At 45.5% G+C, this 20,002-nt stretch overlaps 1 protein-coding gene across 2 annotated transcripts in view; it reads right to left on the bottom strand.

Annotated features, from left to right (window-relative positions):
• The window catches only part of LOC126190815 (interleukin-1 receptor-associated kinase 1-like), a 177,500-nt gene that overhangs the window by 140,985 nt on the left and 16,513 nt on the right, over positions 1–20,002 (bottom strand). For both annotated transcript variants that reach the window (XM_049931380.1, XM_049931381.1), the window contains exon 2: positions 15,736–15,921. In XM_049931380.1, the coding sequence (XP_049787337.1) occupies positions 15,736–15,921 (186 nt within the window). The remainder of the gene's footprint in view (positions 1–15,735; positions 15,922–20,002) is intronic.

Below are 20,002 nucleotides of genomic sequence, written 5' to 3'. Positions count from 1 at the left end.
GGTATACATGGAAAGCTCCAGGAGATAAGAAAAGATATCAGATCAACTTTATTCTAGATGGACAAAGGTTTTGAAATCAAATAAGAGACTGAGGAAGCTACCCAAGCAAAGAAATTGACAGCAGCCACAACATAGTGATAAAAGAATGTGATCTGATATTTAAGAAAAGTTACGAGAAGAACTTGTGAGAAATGGGATCTGAATAGACTAAAGAATGATATGAATAGGTTGACACACAAGGAACAAACTAAAATGGGTACAGTTACAAACAGCAGCAGGCATGTTGAAGAAAAATGGGAGTCCTTGAAAAGTGACATCCTACAAACAGCAAATGAATCAGATGGAAGACAGAAGGCAAAGCATAAAAAAGGGATAAATGAAAGCATAATGACAAAAATAAATTTAAGATACTAAGGAAGGATACAGGCAATATAGAGCATTGAAGGAATGAAATCAACTGAGAGCCAATAAAGGCTAAACAACAAATCTTGGAGGACCAGTGCAAAGAGGTGAAGGAAATGATCAAGGTAGGAAAGCTGGAATTGTCTATAAATTAACTAAAAATTTCTTTGGAACAGACATATAAAATGCAGTGCAGTCCAAAATGAAGATTGAATAGTTTTACATGAACAGAAAGACACAGTAGAAAGGTGGAAATGATATGCCAAGGGCACTGGTCCAGAAAAAGAGGGAGACTGTATCTTGCATGTTGAGTTGAACCTTACAATTGAGCAGCTAAAATCTGGGAAAGCCACTGGAGTTGTTGATATACCTGCAGAACACACCAATGCTGCTGGAAAACAGCTACATGAAGAAGTGTTCCATCTCATACAAGTTATGTATGAAACTGGGGAGCTCCCAGCAGACTTAAAAAAATATATCACAGTACCATTAGAATTATAGGTCTCTCTGTTTGGTAACACATGCCTCGCAGATCTAGATAGAAAGCAGGACAGATGCAATGATCATGGACGACCAGTCTGACTTTACAAGAGCTGTAGGCACACGAGGAGCAATACTCAGCTTATGATTATATCTTGAGAAAAGACTAAAGAGGGGGTCAAGACACACATATTTCCTTCATTGACTTAGAAAAAGCATTTGACATGGTAGACTGGTGACAGCTTTTTTAAGATGCTAAGAGAGATTGGCATAAAGTATAAGGACTGAAGAGTAATGCAGAGACTGTACGAGGAAGCTACAATTAACCAGGGTGTACAACAGCACTGCTTACTCTCCTGTCTTATTCAAAGGATACATTAAGAGGACAATAGATGAAGCTGGGAAGAAACTATGAGCTATAAGAAGATTTGAAATTCATGGAAAGAAAACAGACATACTGAGACTGGTTGATCATAATGCAGTGTGAAAATGCAGAACAATTAGAAGCAATGCTGGGCCTGATGGAGACAACCCTTGGCTCTCCTATACTAGGAAAATTAATAAAGGTAAAACAAAAATCTTAGTGGTGAGCAGACAAAACACTGTTGCTCAATGTCCACTTAACAATGAGCAACTGGAGACTGTCAGTTCCTTTGCCTACCTAGAAAATAAAATTACATCAGACAGAAGGTCAAGGAAGGAGATTGCAAGCTGAATCCACTAGGCAAAATCTGCTTTTAACAAGAGAAGAAACCTTTTCACGTCCAGCAGCATAGACAAGTGTCTCAGAAACAACCTTATAAAGACATTTGTTTGGAGTGTGCTGCTATTTGGAAGTGAAACACGGACGCTCTAAGAAGCAGATAAACATAAAATAACAGCCTTCGAGGTGCAGTAGCACCACAGAATGCTCAAGATTACCTGGGTAGACAAGATATCAAACAAAAAGGTGCTCCACAGAAGACGACGATGACAATGATGATGATGATGATGATGATGATGACTTGATGTAAACTTTCCCTTAGTGATTCCATCAAGCTCCGACATTATAGCAATCTCTGAGACTGGAAGCTGAAGGTCAAGCAAAATGTCATGAATTAACTATGGTCCATGTTTGGCAGCAGTCCCTTGACGACTACTTTCAGAGGTTTTATTGTGTACAGATCATGTTGTGCCTACGAATCCCGCATACTCAGTTCCCTAGACAAAAAATCAAACAACTCATATTAATGAGTTTTATTTTAACAAGACAATTTATAATACTCAACTTTGATAGATGTGTCGCAAGCAAAGGGCAACATACAAAATAATCAGTCTTGTTCTGAATAGACAAACACAAGTCTTTGCTACAGAGAGAGTGCTAAGGAAGTTGCTAACACTGAAGCTGCTATCGAAGTGGGCTGCCACCAGTTGGACGCGACACATATGTCCTCTTCACATAGGGGCCACTGCTGTCGCATTGTCGTCCTGGAGGGAGATGATCAGTGTGTGATTGGCTGACGTCTTATCACAGCCATCTCTTCTCTTTTGTTCCCGACTGGCACACCGGCACTAACTTTACGCATTAACAGATCATGTGTGTACTACTGGATGTTCTACCTGGATAAAAATTCACGGAATGCCAGAAAATGAGTTGCTTCCTTGAACTGACGTAAACCCACCAATGTGACTCCTCATATTAAGGTTGCCTCTCAAGGCAGGTTGGACAATTTTCAGTAGGTCAAAGTAATGATTAGTTTCTTTGGCCACAATTGGTAGAATTCACAGTCTTATGGTTATCCACGTCTGGTTGGTTGGAGAAGGGACCAAACTACACGGTTATCAGTCCCTCTGACATTGGATTAACTAAAACCAATATAATCCCATACTGGAAGAGGGAACTACAATGACCATAAAATGATGCAACTATTGACAGGGAAGGAAGGAAAAGGGCGGAAGAAGAGGTGAGGGAAAGAAAGTGGCTAACGATAGGGGCGTGAAGGAAGAAGCACAGGAGACAGGAGAGACACTCAAGACATAACAGACCCCACAAGGAAAGGATAGAGAATGCAGAGGGCCAGGGTGAACCACAAAGCCCAGTTGAAGCCAATCCAGTAGGGGCGAAGGAGGGGAAGCAACAGGGCCTGCCATCCCCTTCACTCACCGATACGGTGGAAGGTCCCTCCCTTAAATAAAGCAATAAACCCCCCCCCCCCCATCACGAATAAAACTTAAAACAAGATCCGCTACTGAGACACTGTCAGCCAACACCAGGGGTAGTAAGTCTGGAAAGCTAAAAGTCCATCGCAGGGTGGCTAAGTTGGGGCAGTCCAATAAGATGTGAGCCACAGTCAGCATTGATCCACCATGACAGAGAGGGGGGTCCTCACGACAGAGGAGATAACCGTGAGTCAGCCAAGTATGGCCAATGTGGTGTCGGCATAGGACGACAGAGGACTTATGAGAGGCCCATAAGGAGGACCGCCACAGAGTTGTAGGATCCTTAATCACCCTGAGCTTATTCGGCGAAGAAAGAGTGTGCCATACTGCATTCCAAAGGCCCAAAACCTGACGACGTAATGCTGAGCGTAGGTCTATTTCCGGAATGCCAACAGGAAGAGATGGCCTGGTAGTAGCTAATTTAGCCAGTCGATCGGCAAGTTCATTGCCAGGAATCCCAACATGGCCTGGGGTCCAAATGAAAACCACCAAGCATCCACGTTGAGCAAGGAGAGAAAGGCGAGGGAAGCACTGGCCGATAGCGTGCAAACCGCTCAATGAGTCACTACAGATATTGAAGGATAGTACTGAGCAGCGGATATGGTCCACTGCGCACAAGATGGCTACCAATTCTGCAGTAAAAACACTACAGCCATCTGGCAAGGAATAACGTTCCATGCATCACGAATAGGTGTAAGCAAAACCAGTGCGGCCAGCAATCATGGAGCCGTCAGCATAGATCGCTTCTGAACCCTGAAAGGAACTGAGGAGACAGTAGAAGTGGTGGTGAAGAGCCATCAGAGGGACAGAATCCTTTGAATCGATTGAGAGATCAAGACAGAGCTGCAGTCGAGAGATGCACCACGGAGAGGTACGTGCGTGAGTGGAGAAAAAGAGGCGGTAAAGGGAATTGCTGGAGCTCAGAAAAGAGCGACTGAATGCGGACAGCCATGGTAAGCCCATATCATGGCTGCCGCTGCGGCAGCATGATCTCCATGTCTGGATAAAGGAGACCATAATTAGGGTGCTTTGGGGTGCAGCGAATGCGGAGCACATAAGATATCAGCTGTTGTTGGCAAAAAACTCGCAGTGGTGGAATCCCCGCCTCTACTAGAAGGCTAAGTACTGGGCTAGGCCGGAAGACACAAGTCAGACCACACAGTGGTGGATGGGGTCTAGTATCTGCAATGTCGAAGGCGACGCAGAACCATAGACAGGACTTCCATAGTCTAAACGAGACTGGACCAGCGCTTGATACAATCACAGGAGAACAGAGCGGTCTGCACACCAGGTGGTATTGCACAGACACCTAAGAACATCAAGATGGGACCTGCATGTCCTCTTCAGCTGCCGAAAATGAGGGAGCCATGTCAACCAGGCATCGAAGACCACACCCAAGAAGCAATGGGTGTACACCACCTCGAGGGGCTGGCCATCGAGAAACAGGTCCGGATGGGTATGGACTGTACAGCGATGGCAGAAATGCATGACACATGGCTTGGCCTCCAAAAACTGAAAGCCGTGGGAGAGAGCCCATGAGTGTGCCCGGCAGATTGCCCCCAGTAGGCGGCGTTCTGCAGTGCCCATTACGGAGGAGGTGATGTAGATACAAAAACCGTCAGCATACAAAAACGGGGACACTGTCGGCCCAACAGCTGTCACCAGACCATTAATGGCTATGAGAAAGAGAGGGACACTCAGCATGGAACCCTGTGGAACCCCATTTTCCTGCCGATGGGGAGTGCTGTAGGAGGAGCCAACTTGGACCCGAAAAGAGCGGCAAGTAAGGAAGTTGCAGATAAAAATGGGCAGAGCACCACGAAGACTCCATTCGTGAAAGGTGGTGAGGATGTGATGGTGCCAGGTGGTGTCATAGGCTTTATGCAGATCAAAGAAGACTGCAAGGAGGTGCTGGCAAAGGGCAAAACCTGACCAGATAGCAGACTCCAGGTGGACCAAGTTATCCACTGTAGATCAGCCGCAGCAAAAACCACTTTGGGTCAATGACAAAAGGTTGCGGGATTCAAGGATCCAAAACAGCCGCTGACTCACCGTGCGTTCAAGGAGCTTGCAGAGAGTGTTGGTAAGGCTAAATGGACAGTAGCTATCCAACTGAAGAGGTGGCTTCCATGGCTTCAACACCAGAACAACAATGCTTTCCTGCCACTGGGTAGGAAATACTCCCTCACTCCACAGACGGTTGAAGAGTGTCAGTATACGATGGTGGCCAGACACCGACAAGTGCTGGAGCCGTGTCGGGACAAAGGGCAAGGGTGCTGGCGAATTCCCACTTGTTGAATGGGGCATTATAGGGCTCCAAGCAGCGAGAAACAAAAGACAAAGGCAGTTGTTCCGAGCACTCTTTCAGGAGAAGGAACGTGGGTGGATACTGAGTCGATGCCGAAGCTTGAGCAAAGTGTCGAGTGAAATTTTCTGCTACAGAGTCCAAACTGGTAAGGACATCACCATGCACAGAAAATCCTGCAACCCTGGTGGGAGGACGGTGGCCAAAAATTCAACTGAGTTTTGCCCACACTTGTGAAGAGGGGGTGTGTGGTCCTATGGCAGCTACATATCATTCCCAGCAAATCTGTTTCTGAAATTTGATTAGGTAGCGGGCCCGGGTGCGGAGTCATTTAAAAACCAGAAGAAGAGCAATAGAAAGGTGCCACCTGAAGTGCTGAAGAGCACGGCGGCAGTCTTTTTTTGGCTGCAGCAATTTCCGGAGTCCACCAAGGGACCATCTTCTGACGGGGGGGAACCTGAGGAAGAAGGGATTGCTGAAACAGCTGCTGAAAGGATGGTGCCAGTCAAATTCTGTGTAGATTCATCAACATTGGCAGTACAGGGGGGATGGTAGCAGAGGAGAAGGCACCCCAATCAGCCTTAAAGATGGCCCACCTGGGAGGGTGACGGAGCGAGAGACACTGAAGGTAGGTCAAAACAATCAGGTAATTGTTGCTGTCACATAAGTCATCGTGGACACCCCACTGAATGGAAGGAAGAAGGCCGGGACTGCAGATGGAGAGGTCAATGGCAGAGAAAGGGCTGTGTGCCACACTAAAGTGTGTGGGAGTGCCTGCGTTTAGTAAATAGAGGTCAAGCCCTGCCAGAACAGCTTCAACTGTCCTGCTCAGGGCAGTAGTCATATGACTACCCCAAAGAGGGTTGTGGGCATTAAATTCTCCTAGTAGCAGGAAGGAGTTGCTGAAGAAGGGTGGCTAGCTAGGGTAAGGGATGTGGGTGGCCTGTCAGGTGGGAGGTAGAGATTACAGATTGTGATTGGAGTGGCCCGATGGACCCTGACAGCAATGGGTTCCAGAGTGGTATGAAGGGGAATCCATTTACTAACAATGTCCTTGTGGACCAAGGTGCAAACACCACCAGAAGCCCTCAAGGGACCAATTCGGTTCCAACAGAAAGCGTGGAACCCACAAAGGGTGGGTGAGTAAGAATTGACAAAATGGGTCTCCTGGAGCATAATACAAGCAGCAGAGTAGAAGGAAAGAAGGGGCTGAAACTCCGGAAGGTAATGCAAATATCCATTACAATTCCACTGGAGGATTCTCAAGCCAGAGTCCAAATGGGAAGCGAATGGACCGGAGTCAGTCATGCCGCCAAGTCGCCATCCATCGCCAATAAGGATGGGGTAATATCCAGACACTGTTGGTTCATTGACTGGAGGAGGGGAAGGCTGCACCTCTGGGGGTACCATAGGGGCCTTTCCCTTGTTCTTGCATTTCTGCTTCTTCTCTTGAGAAGGAAGAGAAGGGTAGACTTCAGCAAAGGCAGGCACGAAATTGGAGCCTACCAGCCGCGGATCGTGCTGCCAATGTGGTCTAGCAGATCTCTTTTTCAGGAGGGTGCCAGAAAGAGGAGTACCAGGAGGCAGCTCCAGTACCGGTGGCTGCCGAAGAAGGGGAGCACTTCTCCAGTGGGGGAGGGGGAGCAGCACCTGAAGGGGTGGGTATGGGTACTGGTGGGGAGAGGGAGGGGGAGTGGGAAAGTGAGGCGGAGGCTGAAGGCACGGGGCGAATGGGGTGGGGCTGGGAAGAGGTGTGGGTAGGAGGGGGAATGGACAAAACTGAAGCAAAAGTAGAAGTCATAGACACGGGATGGAGCCGGTCATACTTTTGATGAGCCTCAGTGTAGGTGAGACGATCTAAGGTTTTGTATTCTTGAATCCTCCTTTCTTTCACAAACACAGAGCATGCAGGTGAGCATGAGGAATGCAGTCCATGACGATTTACACACACTGGTAGGGGAGCACAGGCATTCCCCTCATGGAGGGGGTGCCCACAGTCATCGCAGAGGGGATCAGTGGTGCAGTGGGAAGATGTGTGCTCAAACCGTAAGCATTTGAAGCATTTCATCGGTGGTGGAATATAAGGTTTTACATCACACCAGCGCACCATTACCTTGACCTTTCCTGGGAGGACATCCCCCTCGACGGCCAGGATAAAGACGTCGGTAGCGGTGCAATTGTTTAGAGGGCCTCACTGCACACAGCGGATAAAACGAACCCCTCGCCGCTCGAGGCTAGCACGGAGCTCCTCGTCAGTTTGGAGGAGGATATCCCAGTGGAAAATAATGCCCTGTACCGAGTTCAAAGATTGGTGGAGCGTGGCAGAAACTGGGACGTCACCGAGACAGTCACATGCACGCAGAGCGTCAGATTGGGCAGCAGAAGATGTCTTTATGAGCAAAGCATTGGACCGCATTTGCATCTTTATGAGATTTGCCTTAGTTGTTGTCAGGTAAGTGATCAAATTTGTTTGATACAGCTACATCATATTACACAGGGTCTTCAGCACGTCTTTTTCTGTGTGTGAGTCGGTGTCATCAACAGTATCTTGAGTCTGTCTTTTTGCTTGCAGTGGTCATTTTGGAAGACTGGTTGTCATTATTTGCTGGTGGGCCAGTACCATTTGTGGAGTGTGTTGTGTTCTACGTTCTAGGGCCCTATCGGCCATGGGAGACCCATGGGACGCCCTGGCAAAAGAAGATGCAACTAATCTCCAACTAACCTATCAAGGGAAAAGAAAATTTAATCTAAGGAGAAATAACCTATATCCTAATTCTGTCTTTGTGACTTGGAATGCAGGTTTACCCAAAATGAATGTGGCCCTGACACTCATGTTCCCTAACAGACATCCTAGATTCTGGATAGCTCAGAATCACTGAACAAAACATAACAGAAACCTAGCACATGTAGCTCCATCGCAGATGGCGTCTAAGAGAAGAATGCACAGTGGTGGCTGGCGTGGCACTCATGGTACTTGCTGTTAATATGCATCTTGTGTATGACTTCCAATTGACTTTTGTAATTTTGTCAGTGGATTGCGGGTTCACCCTGTACATTATTTTTTCTATAGTTGCAGAATATGACCTTGTAACGCATCATCCAATTTCTGTGACTTCTTTCTTAATGCAAATTTGATAAAGATCTGAGAAGCTAGCAGATCCCAACTGTGTGTCGTCTCTTTACAGATGTGCTCTGCTGTCAACTCATTAAAACTTTCTGTCATCCTCCCTTCAGTTCATACAGAATCTATCCTACACATTTTACAGTTTTACCCAGCTATTTTTTATCAATGTTACATATTTCATGTCCTTGTCAAGAAGCCTCTAATTTAATGCAACGGGACTTTCTCCTGATTGTGCACATCATTTAAGATTTACCTCAAATGCTTTTCAGAAATCTGGACAGATGGATTTCACCTGTCAAATAGCATCCACCACATGCAAAATGATTCTTCTTCTTCATTGTATCTGTCGCATGACAATTTCCAACTGGAGGCTCTTCATCATGTCCTGTTCTGGGCATATACTCGAAAGGTATCATGCTTGAAAAAAGATAACTGTTTCATAAGGTTTTTTTTTTGTTTGTTTTGTTTTAGGGCACAAAAAAACAACTGAGGTCATACATGCCCAAGTCAGAACTATATAACACAAACACACAGACAAGGGAAACGACTACATGTCAGTACCAATGGACAGAACAGGAGACAGCTAAGCAAGGCACATGGAAAAAGGCTAAAAAAACACCATACAAAAACAGAGAACAAAACTAAAAATTAAATTGCCTTTGCCATATTGATTCAGCGGATAAAAAGTAAAATGCAGTTGACAGCCCGCGCATCATTCGTTAAAACGGCTGATGAATCAGGAAGCAACCGCAAGCTGGAACATAAATTGGTAAAAAAAGGGCATTCCAGCAGGTAGTGGTGGACAGGTAAAATTTGGCTGTAATGTGTACAAAGTGGTGGGGCAGCAAAACTGAGCAAATTACAATGGCTAAAAGGCAGTGCCCAATATGCAGCCGAGTTAAAATAATCTCCTCCCATCAGGAGAACTGAGAGGAGGTCATCCTAGGTTCCAGGAGAGGCTTAATAAGCCGAAGCTTATTCCCGTGAAGGGAGGACCATTGGTGATGCCAAAGGGACACCACTTCCTGACAGATGGCAACGCAGAGACCATCGGAGGGAATAGAGGTACTCACGGGCTGAGGTATGAGGACTGCAGCCTTAGCAGCAGCGGCAGCAGCCTCGTTTCCTGGCAGACTGACATGACCGGGGACCCGCAGAAACATGACATTGGCTCCACCAAGAGTGAACAAGTGACAGATTTCCTGGACCTGCTGCACTACAGGATGAGCAGTGTACAGTGTACAGAGACTTTGGAGGGCACTGAGTGAGTCTGAACAGAGGACACAATTGAGAAGGCTGTGTCACCGGATGTACTCCGTGGCCTGATACAAGGTGAAAAGCTTGGCTGTAAATACTGAGGAGTGTGCCAGAAGCCAATATTGAAAGACTTGGGTGCCAATGATGAAGGCACACCTTACTCAACGGTCAGTCCGAGAGCCATCAGTGGTACTATCGCTAAGTTCCATGCGAAGGTCATGAAACTGAAGGCGATAGACCAAGGCCGGAGTAGTGTCCTTAGAAAGCAAATGAAGACCAAGGTTAAACAGGGACCACGTCATCAGGAAGACAGGGTGGTGAAGGGTTCACACTGACTGGGAAAGCTGCAGGTAGCGTGAACTTAAGCCACCATAACAAGTGGCGAAAGCAGACTCCACGAGGCAACAGGGAAGAGGGATGAGCCCCATACTAACGATCTAAGGAATCATCAAAGAAGGAGACATAGGAAGGGTGGCCATGCATTGCAGACAAACGGCATGCATACCTGCTGAGGAGAAAGTCACAGCGGTTAGGACAATGGTAATTCAGCAGCTTCGGCATACAGACTCTCAACCGGGTTGGTGTAAAAGACACCCGTGGAAAAATGGATGCCATGATGACGGATAGTGTTGAGACAACATAAAAGGGATGTATGTGCAGATGCATAAACAAAGCACCCACAGTCAAGTTTCAAACGGACAAGGGACATGTACAAACAGAGGACAGTGGTTCGATTGGCACCCCAACCAGTACCATTGAGGACACGTAGGACATTAAGGGACTGCGTACAGCCGGCAGCCAGAAGATATGGGAGGACCAAGGGAGTTTCCTATTGAGCATGAGCCCCAGAAATTTTGTAGTGTCAACGAGTGGAAGGGCAACAGGCCCAACATGTAGATGTGGCGGGAGAAACTTTTTGTGCTGCCAGAAGCTCATACTGACAGTTTTGTCAGTGGAAAAGCGAAAGCCACTGGCGATGCTCCAGGAGTAAAGACAATCAAGACAGTGCTGAAGATGCCGCTCAGTGAGACAGGTCCGTGGAGAACTGCAATAGGTGGCAAAACCATCGACAAAAAGGGAGCCAGAGACGCCCGTGGGGAGACAGGCCATTATAGGGTTAATGGTGATAACAAAGAAGGATGATACTGAGGACGGAAACCTGAAGCACAACATTTTCCTGAAAAAAGGTATCCGACCAGACAGAACCCACACACTCCTTGAAAACTCGGTCTTGTAGAAATGACCAAAGAAAACAGGGCAGGCGCCCACAGAAGCCACATGTATGAAGAGTATGGAGGATACCAATTATCCAGCAGGTGCCATAGGCCACAGTCTGGGATTTCGGCAGAAAACCATTCATAACATGAGTGGACGAAGTAACAAGATGATCAACTGCAGAACGCCGTGCTCAAAATCCACACTGTGCATTCGTGAGTAAATTGCAAGACTCGAGCCAACACATCAGCTGAGCACAAATCATACGCTCCAGCACCTTGCAAATGCAGCTGGTAAGAGAGATGGGGTGGTAGCTAAAAGGAAGGTTTTTGTCATTACTTGGCTTAGGTATGGGTTTGACGGTGGCTTTACGCCAGCGTCCAAGAAATGTGCCCTCAGCCCAGATGCAGTTGTACGTGTTAAGACAAAGTGCTTGCCCACAAGAGAGAGGTGATGCAACATCTGACTGTGGGTAGCATCTGGCCATGGGGTGGAGGACCAGGATGAACTGAGAGCATGATCTAGCTCCCTCATAGTGAAGGCAGCATTGTAGCACCCACGATTCGGAGAAGAGAATGGTATCGCCAGAGCCTCCTCTACTTGTTTCCAATATATGAAGGCAGGGTGATAGTGGGAAGAGCTTGAAACTTCCACAAATGGCGCCCCAAGGTGTTGGAGATAGCAACAAGATCCACAATGACATCGGCACCTACTGTCAGACCAGAAATGGGGGAATGGATCTTGGTTCCAGAGAGCCATTGGAGGTTAGCCCACACAGAGGAAGGTGTGGAGCTATTAAAAGAACTCGTGATTGAAACCCAACTAGCTATTTTGCTATCCCGAAGAACTCTACGACAATTTGCACGCATCTGTTTACAATGAACGCAGTTTGCTAGCGTAGGATGGCAGTTAAAAACACGGAGAGCACGTCTCCGTGAGCGAACTGCGTCGCGGCATGCCTCAGTCCACCAAGCAACTGGGACACGACGTGGTAAAGAGGAAGTGTGAGGAATGGAACATTCTGCAGCAGTAAGGATAACGTTGGAGAGATAGTCCACCTGGTCATCACAATTGAGGAAATCTTGTTCTGTGAAGGTCGCCAGAGAGGAGTGAAGCTGACAGTCAGCTTTAGTAAGTTGCCATTTGGGCATGCACGTGGATGGAATAGGAGTCAGCAGCTCGAGTAGGCGTCAGAAAGACCACTCAAAACAATGGGCAAGCTGGGCAGTGCAAAAGGATAGATCGAAATGGGAATAGGTGTGCGAGGTGTCAGAAAGGAAAATGGGTGCTCCAGTGTTACGGCAGAAGAGGTTGAGTTGGTTAAGAATGTCAGCCAAGGGGTGCTTCTCTGGCAAGTCCTGGGAGAACCCCAAAGGGGATGATGGTCATTAAAGTCACCAAGTAGCAAAAATGAGGAAGGTACCTGCCCAATAAGCTGAAGAAAGTCTGCCCTAGTGACACCGAAGGATGGAGGTACATAAATGGTACAGAGGGAGAAAGTCAGGTGGGGAAGGAACAGGTGAACAACAACAGCTTGAAGACAAGTAGTCAGGGAGATGGGTTGACTACGAAGGTCATCCCATATAAGCAGCATGACACTCCCATGAGATGGGATGCCGACCTCAGGAGGAAGGTCAAAATGAAACGGTAAGTAATGTGGAAGCCCAAAACAGTCTTGAGGGCACAATGTCATTTCCTGAAGGCAGAGTACAAGGCGATGCTGTGATGCTAGAAGCAGATGTAAATCCTCTTTGTGGGACCGAAGGCCGCGAACGTTCCATTGGAGGACAGTCATTAGGATGGAGAGATGTAGGGGTGTCAACCCGGTGGCTGATGGAGAGTCACTACTACAGGGCACAGAAGCATCGGCATGTTTGTGCGGTCAGTCTGTGGAGTCCAACGGTGAAAAATGGTTGATGGTGCACACCGGTGAGAGAGAGGCCAGCTGGGCTAAGTAACCATGTGGGGACACCATCAAGCAGGATCTTTGATTTTTGTGAAGGAGACCATTTGTCTTTAGTGGACTTCTCAGAGTCCTTCTGGTGAGAGGAAGACTTGGGTGTTGTTTGGCTGGAGGGACGGAGGAAGTCTTCTCGGGAGTACTCCTCCTGTCCTATCCTGCCAGCCAGTTGTGTAGAGGGTAGCTTCTCCCATTAGGCGAGAGTTTGACAGTTTGTTGCATATCGGGATGGGGGTATGGCGATGCTACCTTGACACTGGGGGACTTCACAACCTCAGAGCCAAATTTGAGGTCGCATGTCTGCGATGCCATGTCCTTCATGGAGCAAGGGGTAACAAGAACTGAACTATAGGGGCCAGATGGGAGAACAAAGGGTTTGCGACTAGCCAGTAACTTGCGAGCTACTGGGTAAGGCACTTTTTCCTTTACCCAAATATCTTGAACAGCCTGCTCATCTAGATACAAAGGACAATCCCGGGAGGAGGCAGCATGGCCACCATTGCAGTTGATACAGTGGGGAGAAGGAGGCAGACATTCGCCCTCATGTGCATCCCTGCCACAGGTTACGCATTTGGCAGAGTATCATTTTAGTGTGATTTAATGGATGACATTGGTAGCAGAGCACCAGATTCAGAATGTAAGGCCAGACTGTGATGATTTCGTAGCCTGCTTTAATCTTGGACGGCAGCACTACCATGTAAAAGATGAGGAAAAGAGCGTGGGTGGGCACCAAGGAGGAATGAACCTTTCTCGTTACACGACGGACGGCAATGAGACCCTGATCAGAGAGGTAAGATTGTATTTCAGCCTCTGTTAGACCGTCAAGCAGCCTGGTGTAAATTACACCACGGGAAGAATTCAAAGTTCTATGTGCCTCAACATGAACAGGGTAGCCGTGGAGAAGCGAGGCAGCACGTAAGTGTTGTGCTTACGTTTATATTTCATCGATGTTGATGGATAGGATGAATGACTCATCACGAGGAAACCCCCCATGATTGGCAGCGTCTCCCATGGCGCATTCCTTCACAAGGTCCCTTCGCCTTAGGTGATTGTTCACACCTCAGGTCACACTTCCTGAACACATGATGGAGGGATCAATGGGCAATTTGGTAAGGTTACAGTTCAAGCAATCACCCCTCCCTGGACCTGGTCTGTACCAGGGGGTACTTGTGAACACTACCCTTCGACCGAGGGCTGGGAATTACGTGCTACCCAGTCACCTTTTACGCGTCAGACGTGTGGCGGCCTTCAGGAGCGCACACGGAGGAAAAAGAAAAAAGAGGATCCTCAAACGCCAAAGCGGAGGAATGAGACGAGATGGGAAACAAAGAAAGGAAAAGGGAGCAAAAAAGAAAGTTGAGACTGTTCGCGGGTCAGCGACAGAATGCAGAACATTCTCAATAATACCCAAGATGTGCTCCCAAAGGGAGGGGAAAAAGAAAAGCAAGAGGATAGACATACAGCACGGAAGAGAAAATGTGCTGCAAAGGCTGGGGCCCCCTTGGTAGCCAAGCACAAACCCGCCAAAGAGTGGCCAGTCGTACCTGAGGAGTTTTGGATGGGAGATGTTTGATCATCCACTATGGTTGGTTGGCTAGTTGGTTGGATGATTAAAAGGACCAAACTACTAGGTCACCAGGTCATAACTGTGATGACTATTAATTTTGTAATGTCTGAGCTTAGTATGTGTTCCACAAGCCTTCAAATAGATATAAAATAATAAAATTGCTCTATCATTTATCACACTTGGGCCCTTGAATCTTACTACTATTTCCAGGCATCTGCGGCAATTTGCTTTAAGTTATGTAGGACTCCAATTCTCAACACACACACAAGTAAAGCTAATGTTTTAATATGCTAAGGTCAAGGCTTGGAGTAACAATCAATGATCAAAAAACAGAAGCAGTACACTGACAGCAGTCATTTCCCGTTGTATGGATGAGTTTGCCTGAGCATGTCATTATTAGGATGGTACTCTCATTGTTTAACACATTAGATAAAACATACAAATCGAGTAATGTAGTGCAGAGCTAATGTAAATGAATGCAAATTCATGAGTAAAAAGTATATTATCACCATTCTGAACAAATCTACAGGGCATTCCACCTAATGGCTAGAGTTAAATTTATATCATTACAGACTTTAAAATAACAATACCAGAGACGGAAAGTTGCTACTCACCATATATCGGATATGCTGAGTTGCGATAGGCACAATAAAAAGATTCACACTATTATAGCTTTCGGCCATTAAGGCCTTTGTCAGCAGCACACACACACACACACACACACACACACACACACACACACACACACGACTGCAGTCTCAGAGAACTGAAACTACACAATTCTCTGAGACTGCAGACGTGTGTGCAAGTTGCATTTGTGTGCGTGCGTGTGCGTATGCGTATGTGTATGTGTGAATCTTTTTGCTGTGCCTATCGTGGCTCAGCATCTCCACTATATAGTGAGTAGCAACTTATATGGAATACAGTAACCAAAGAACTTAATGTAATGTGGACTACATGCTCATCTCATAAACTCTCAAACTCCACAAACACATGAAATACTATTTCTGATTTGAAACACAATAAAGTTCAAATTTTACTCAAAATACAAAAAAAACTTTACCAAGCAGCTATGGGAGAATTCTTTGTCAAAAAATAGTACTTTTATGTGCCACATGCACAAGCAGCTGTGGTACTTTACTTCACCACCAGTGACAGACAATATTTCAAAAGTCTCCGTTATCTTTTCATTGGACAAGAGACAATAATTTAGGAACACTACTTACCAAATGGTTTCAAGATCATCATTGCTCTGTAGTAACACATTTTTGACAGCAGAGCAAACAGTTCCAGTATAGTATGGTTTTGGTGACCCCATCTGTTGAGCAGTTCCTCAGAAGGTGACAAACCTCTTACAAAAAATCTCCGTAATTCATGGATTGTCATCATGTCAAAATTCATATGTTTTCCACCTAAAACAAAATACATAACCATAAAAATAATTTATACATAACTTATGTCTGTCATGATTTGATATCTTATGCCTTCTATGAGGGCTATCCAGAAAGTAACAGACGTTTTGGTCTATTGTGGCAGTGGGCAAGGCTACAGCTACCATAACGTTCCAACGGTCTGTACACATCTAGCAGTGGTAGCGTGTGGTCTGTGTCTCTCCTACTTTGCTTTCTGTGACACGTTAAAATGTGTGCTGCAATAGATAACCCTGCCTCTTTTAAGGTGCATTCTGTGATTAGGTTTTTGTTGGCAAAAAAACTGCAAACCAACTGAGATTTATTGTGACCTTTGTGATGTGCACGGAAAAGGAATAATGAGTGAAAGCTGAGTGAGGTAATGGAGAAACAATTTTAAAAATGGCTGTACCAATGTTTATGATGAGGACCGCAGTGGTAGGCCTAGTGTTGTGACTGGTGATGAAAATCAATGACAAAATTTGTGAAAATCATTGTTCCACAATTACGGAACTTTTGCAACATTTTCACCACATTTCATGGAATTTGTTGCATGGAACTGTGGTTATCACAAATTTTGTGTTACGTGGAATCCCAAAATCCTAACGAAAGGCAACAAAAAATGAAGACTAGCTGCAGCATAGACACTCCTCAAAGATTACGAGAAAAATGGTAACAAAGTTATCAATTGTATCATAACTGGGGATGAGACTTGTGTGAAGCATGTCAACTGAGAAACAAAAAAGCAGCCAATGGAATGAGGACACACAAATTCTCCAAAGAAACCAAGGAAGCATTTGCAAATGCTATCAGCAAGAAAGATCATGAATACTGTATTTTGGGACTCTAAGGGAGTGAGTCTCGTTGATTTCCTTGAATGAGGCACAACAATTAATTCAGACAGGTTTTGTCAAACACTTTCAAATTTACGATGGGAAATACAAAACAAATGTTGGGGAAAACTTAGTACAAAAGTTTTGTTTTTTTCATGACAATGCACGTCCACACGTGGCCAGTCGTACCTGAGGAGTTTTGGATGGGAGGTGTTTGATCATCCACTATGGTTGGTTGGCTAGTTGGTTGGATGATTAAAAGGACCAAACTACTAGGTCACCAGCCCTTTTTCCTCAAACAGGCATGTCTACATGACTGACAGGCATGTCTACATGACTACACATCAGAGATAGCATAAAGCACAAAACCCAGGGGAAGAAAAACCCTAAGGTCCAACAAAGGTCAACAAAGATTGGATAAGGGACAAAAAAGAAGAAAGGGGGGATATAGGAAAAAAGGCAGGTGAGATCATTCACTATATGGGCAGGATTTGGCGCTGAACACCTACCACCAATGACGATATGGCTCACTACACAACGCTTTGATATTGACGCCAAACTGCAGTCCACTATAAAGCAGTGATTGCAATCGCAGGTAGCAGATTTCCACAGATATGGTACTGAAAAAATTGTGCCATGGTATAAGAAGTGCCTCAATTTGAATGGCAATTGCGAATAAAAGTAGCTTAAATGTGTGTAATAAATTTTGGTTTTCCATATTGTTAATTTTTTATTTCAAAATGTCTGTTACTTTCTGCATAGCCATTGTATATTCTTTTCGTCAGAAATAGTATCACACAATTCTTCTCTATTTGTATTCATAGTATCTTCATTTAAATATACACAAATTGTATTACCAGCAGATGTCAACAGTGTGTGCAGTGCAAAACTATGTTTTATAATTTAAGTTACTTGGCACACATCGTGGTAATATTTCTGCAGAACTGACAAAAAGGGAGGAGCATGACTAATTCTCGCCAGAGATGGTGTACAGTGTAATGTCATACTTAAAACCAAATGCCTGAACTACGAAAAACATTTTGAACATGCAGCAATAGAAATAAGTACACAAAGCTTTTAGTTATATGTTTCTACTGATCACCTGGTGGTAGCATACCAATGTTCATTTCAAAACCAGACACAATACTACACCTCTGCACCTCAAATTATCCTAATATTTTGCTGTGTGGGTGACCCTAACATTGATCTTTTAAAAGATCCGCAGCTCGGCAATAACTACTGAATGTGTTAAAATGCTTTAACACAGTAAATATGAACCACAGACCTACAAGAATAACAGCGATTAGTTCCTCTACTATTGAAAGCTTTTTTGTTAACACCAACAAATTATTATGCACAATAAACAATATTTTCAATGGTATATTCAATCACAACTGCTTGAGATTGAATATACACTATGTGATCAAAAGTATCCGGACACTTGGCTGAAAATGACTTACAAGTTCGTGGCACCCTCCATCGGTAATGCTGGAATTCAATATGGCGTTGGCCCACCCTTAGCCTTGATGACAGCTTCCACTCTTGCAGGCATGCATTCAATCAGGTGCTGGAAGGTTTCTTGGAGAATGGCAGCCTATTCTTCATGGAGTGCTGCTCTGAGGAGAGGTACCAATATCGGTCGACAAGGCCTGGCACTAAGCCGGCATTCCAAACCATAACAAAGGTGTTCTACAGAATTCAGGACAGCACTCTGTGGAGGCCAGTCCATTACAGGGATGTTATTGTCATGTAACCTCTCCGCCACAGGCCGTGCATTATGAACAGGCGCTCGATCGTGTTGAAAGATGCAATCGCCATCCCCAAACTGCTCTTCAACTGTGGGAAGCAAGAAGGTGCTTAAAACACCAATCTAGGCCTGTGCTGTGAAAGTGCCACGCAAAACAACACGGGGTGTAAGCGCCCTCCATGAAAACAATGACCACACCATAATACCACTGCCTTCGAATTTTACTGTTGGCACCACATACACTGGCAGATGACGTTCACTGGGCATTCACCATACTCGCACCCTGCCATCAGATCGCCGTATTGTGTGGCATGATTCATCCCTCCACACAATGTTTCTCCACACTGTTCAATTGTCCAATGTTTATGCTCCTTACACCAAGTGAGGCATCGTTTGGCATTTACCGGCGTGATGTGTGGCTTATGAGCAGCCGCTCGACCATGAAATCCAAGTTTTCTCACTTCCCACCTAAATGTCATAGTGTTTGCAATGGATCCTGATGCAGTTTGGAATTCCTGTGTGATGGTCTGGATAGATGGCTGCCTATTACACATTATGACCCTCTTCAAATGTCAGCAGTCTGTCAATCAAGAGGTGAGGTTGGCCTGTAAGCTTTTGTGCGGTAAATGTCCCTTCACGTTTCCATTTCATGATCCCAATGGAAACAGTGGACCTTGAGATGTATAGGAGTGTGGAAATCTCGCACACAGATGTATGACATAAGTGACACCCAATCACATACCATGTTTGAAGTCCGTGAGTTCCGCAGAGTGCCTCATTCTGCTCTCTCACAATGTATAATGACTACTGAGGTTGCTGATATGGAGTACCTGGCAATAGGTGACAGCACAATGCACCTAATATGAAAAACGTACGTTTTTGGGGGTGTCCAGATACTTTTGATCACATAGTGTAGCTGTGCTAAATATAGGTAAGCGGAGAGAAATATACCAAGAGGACAATATAAACAATGTAGCCACTTTCATACATTTGCTGCATAAGACTGACTGGAGGTGTGTTTATAGTGCCTGTGATGTTGACAATAAGTTATTGGTGGTGGTGGTTTGTGGGATTGAAGGGACGAGACTACTAGGGCCATCGGTCCCTTTTTCCATGAACTATAAACACCCACAAGGAATAGAAACAAACAATGGAGATGACAAGAGATGACACAGGACAAGAAAGACACAGACAGAGACCAGACAAAAGGAATTAAAATTACACCGAGTGTGACAGTGGTTGGCTGACAATTGAGGGGGGAGGGGGGGAAGGAAAAGCCAACCACCAAGAAATGCACTAAAAATCCCAGTCTAAAATCGTAGGCCAAAGGCCAGACTCAACACAAAAAAAAGAACAAACAGTTAGATCAAGCGATAAAAACCCCATGCATGAATAAAACTCAAAACTAAATCTGCCATCACAAAGTCATCTGATAAAAGTGCAGCAGATGTAGACCACAGTCAAAGCTGACTCGCAGCACCATAAAGGTGGGTCCTCGCGGCAC

The sequence above is a fragment of the Schistocerca cancellata genome, chromosome 6 (genome assembly GCF_023864275.1).
Source record: "Schistocerca cancellata isolate TAMUIC-IGC-003103 chromosome 6, iqSchCanc2.1, whole genome shotgun sequence".
NCBI lineage: Eukaryota > Metazoa > Arthropoda > Insecta > Orthoptera > Acrididae > Schistocerca > Schistocerca cancellata.
This window is presented reverse-complemented; position numbering and strand designations above follow the sequence as displayed.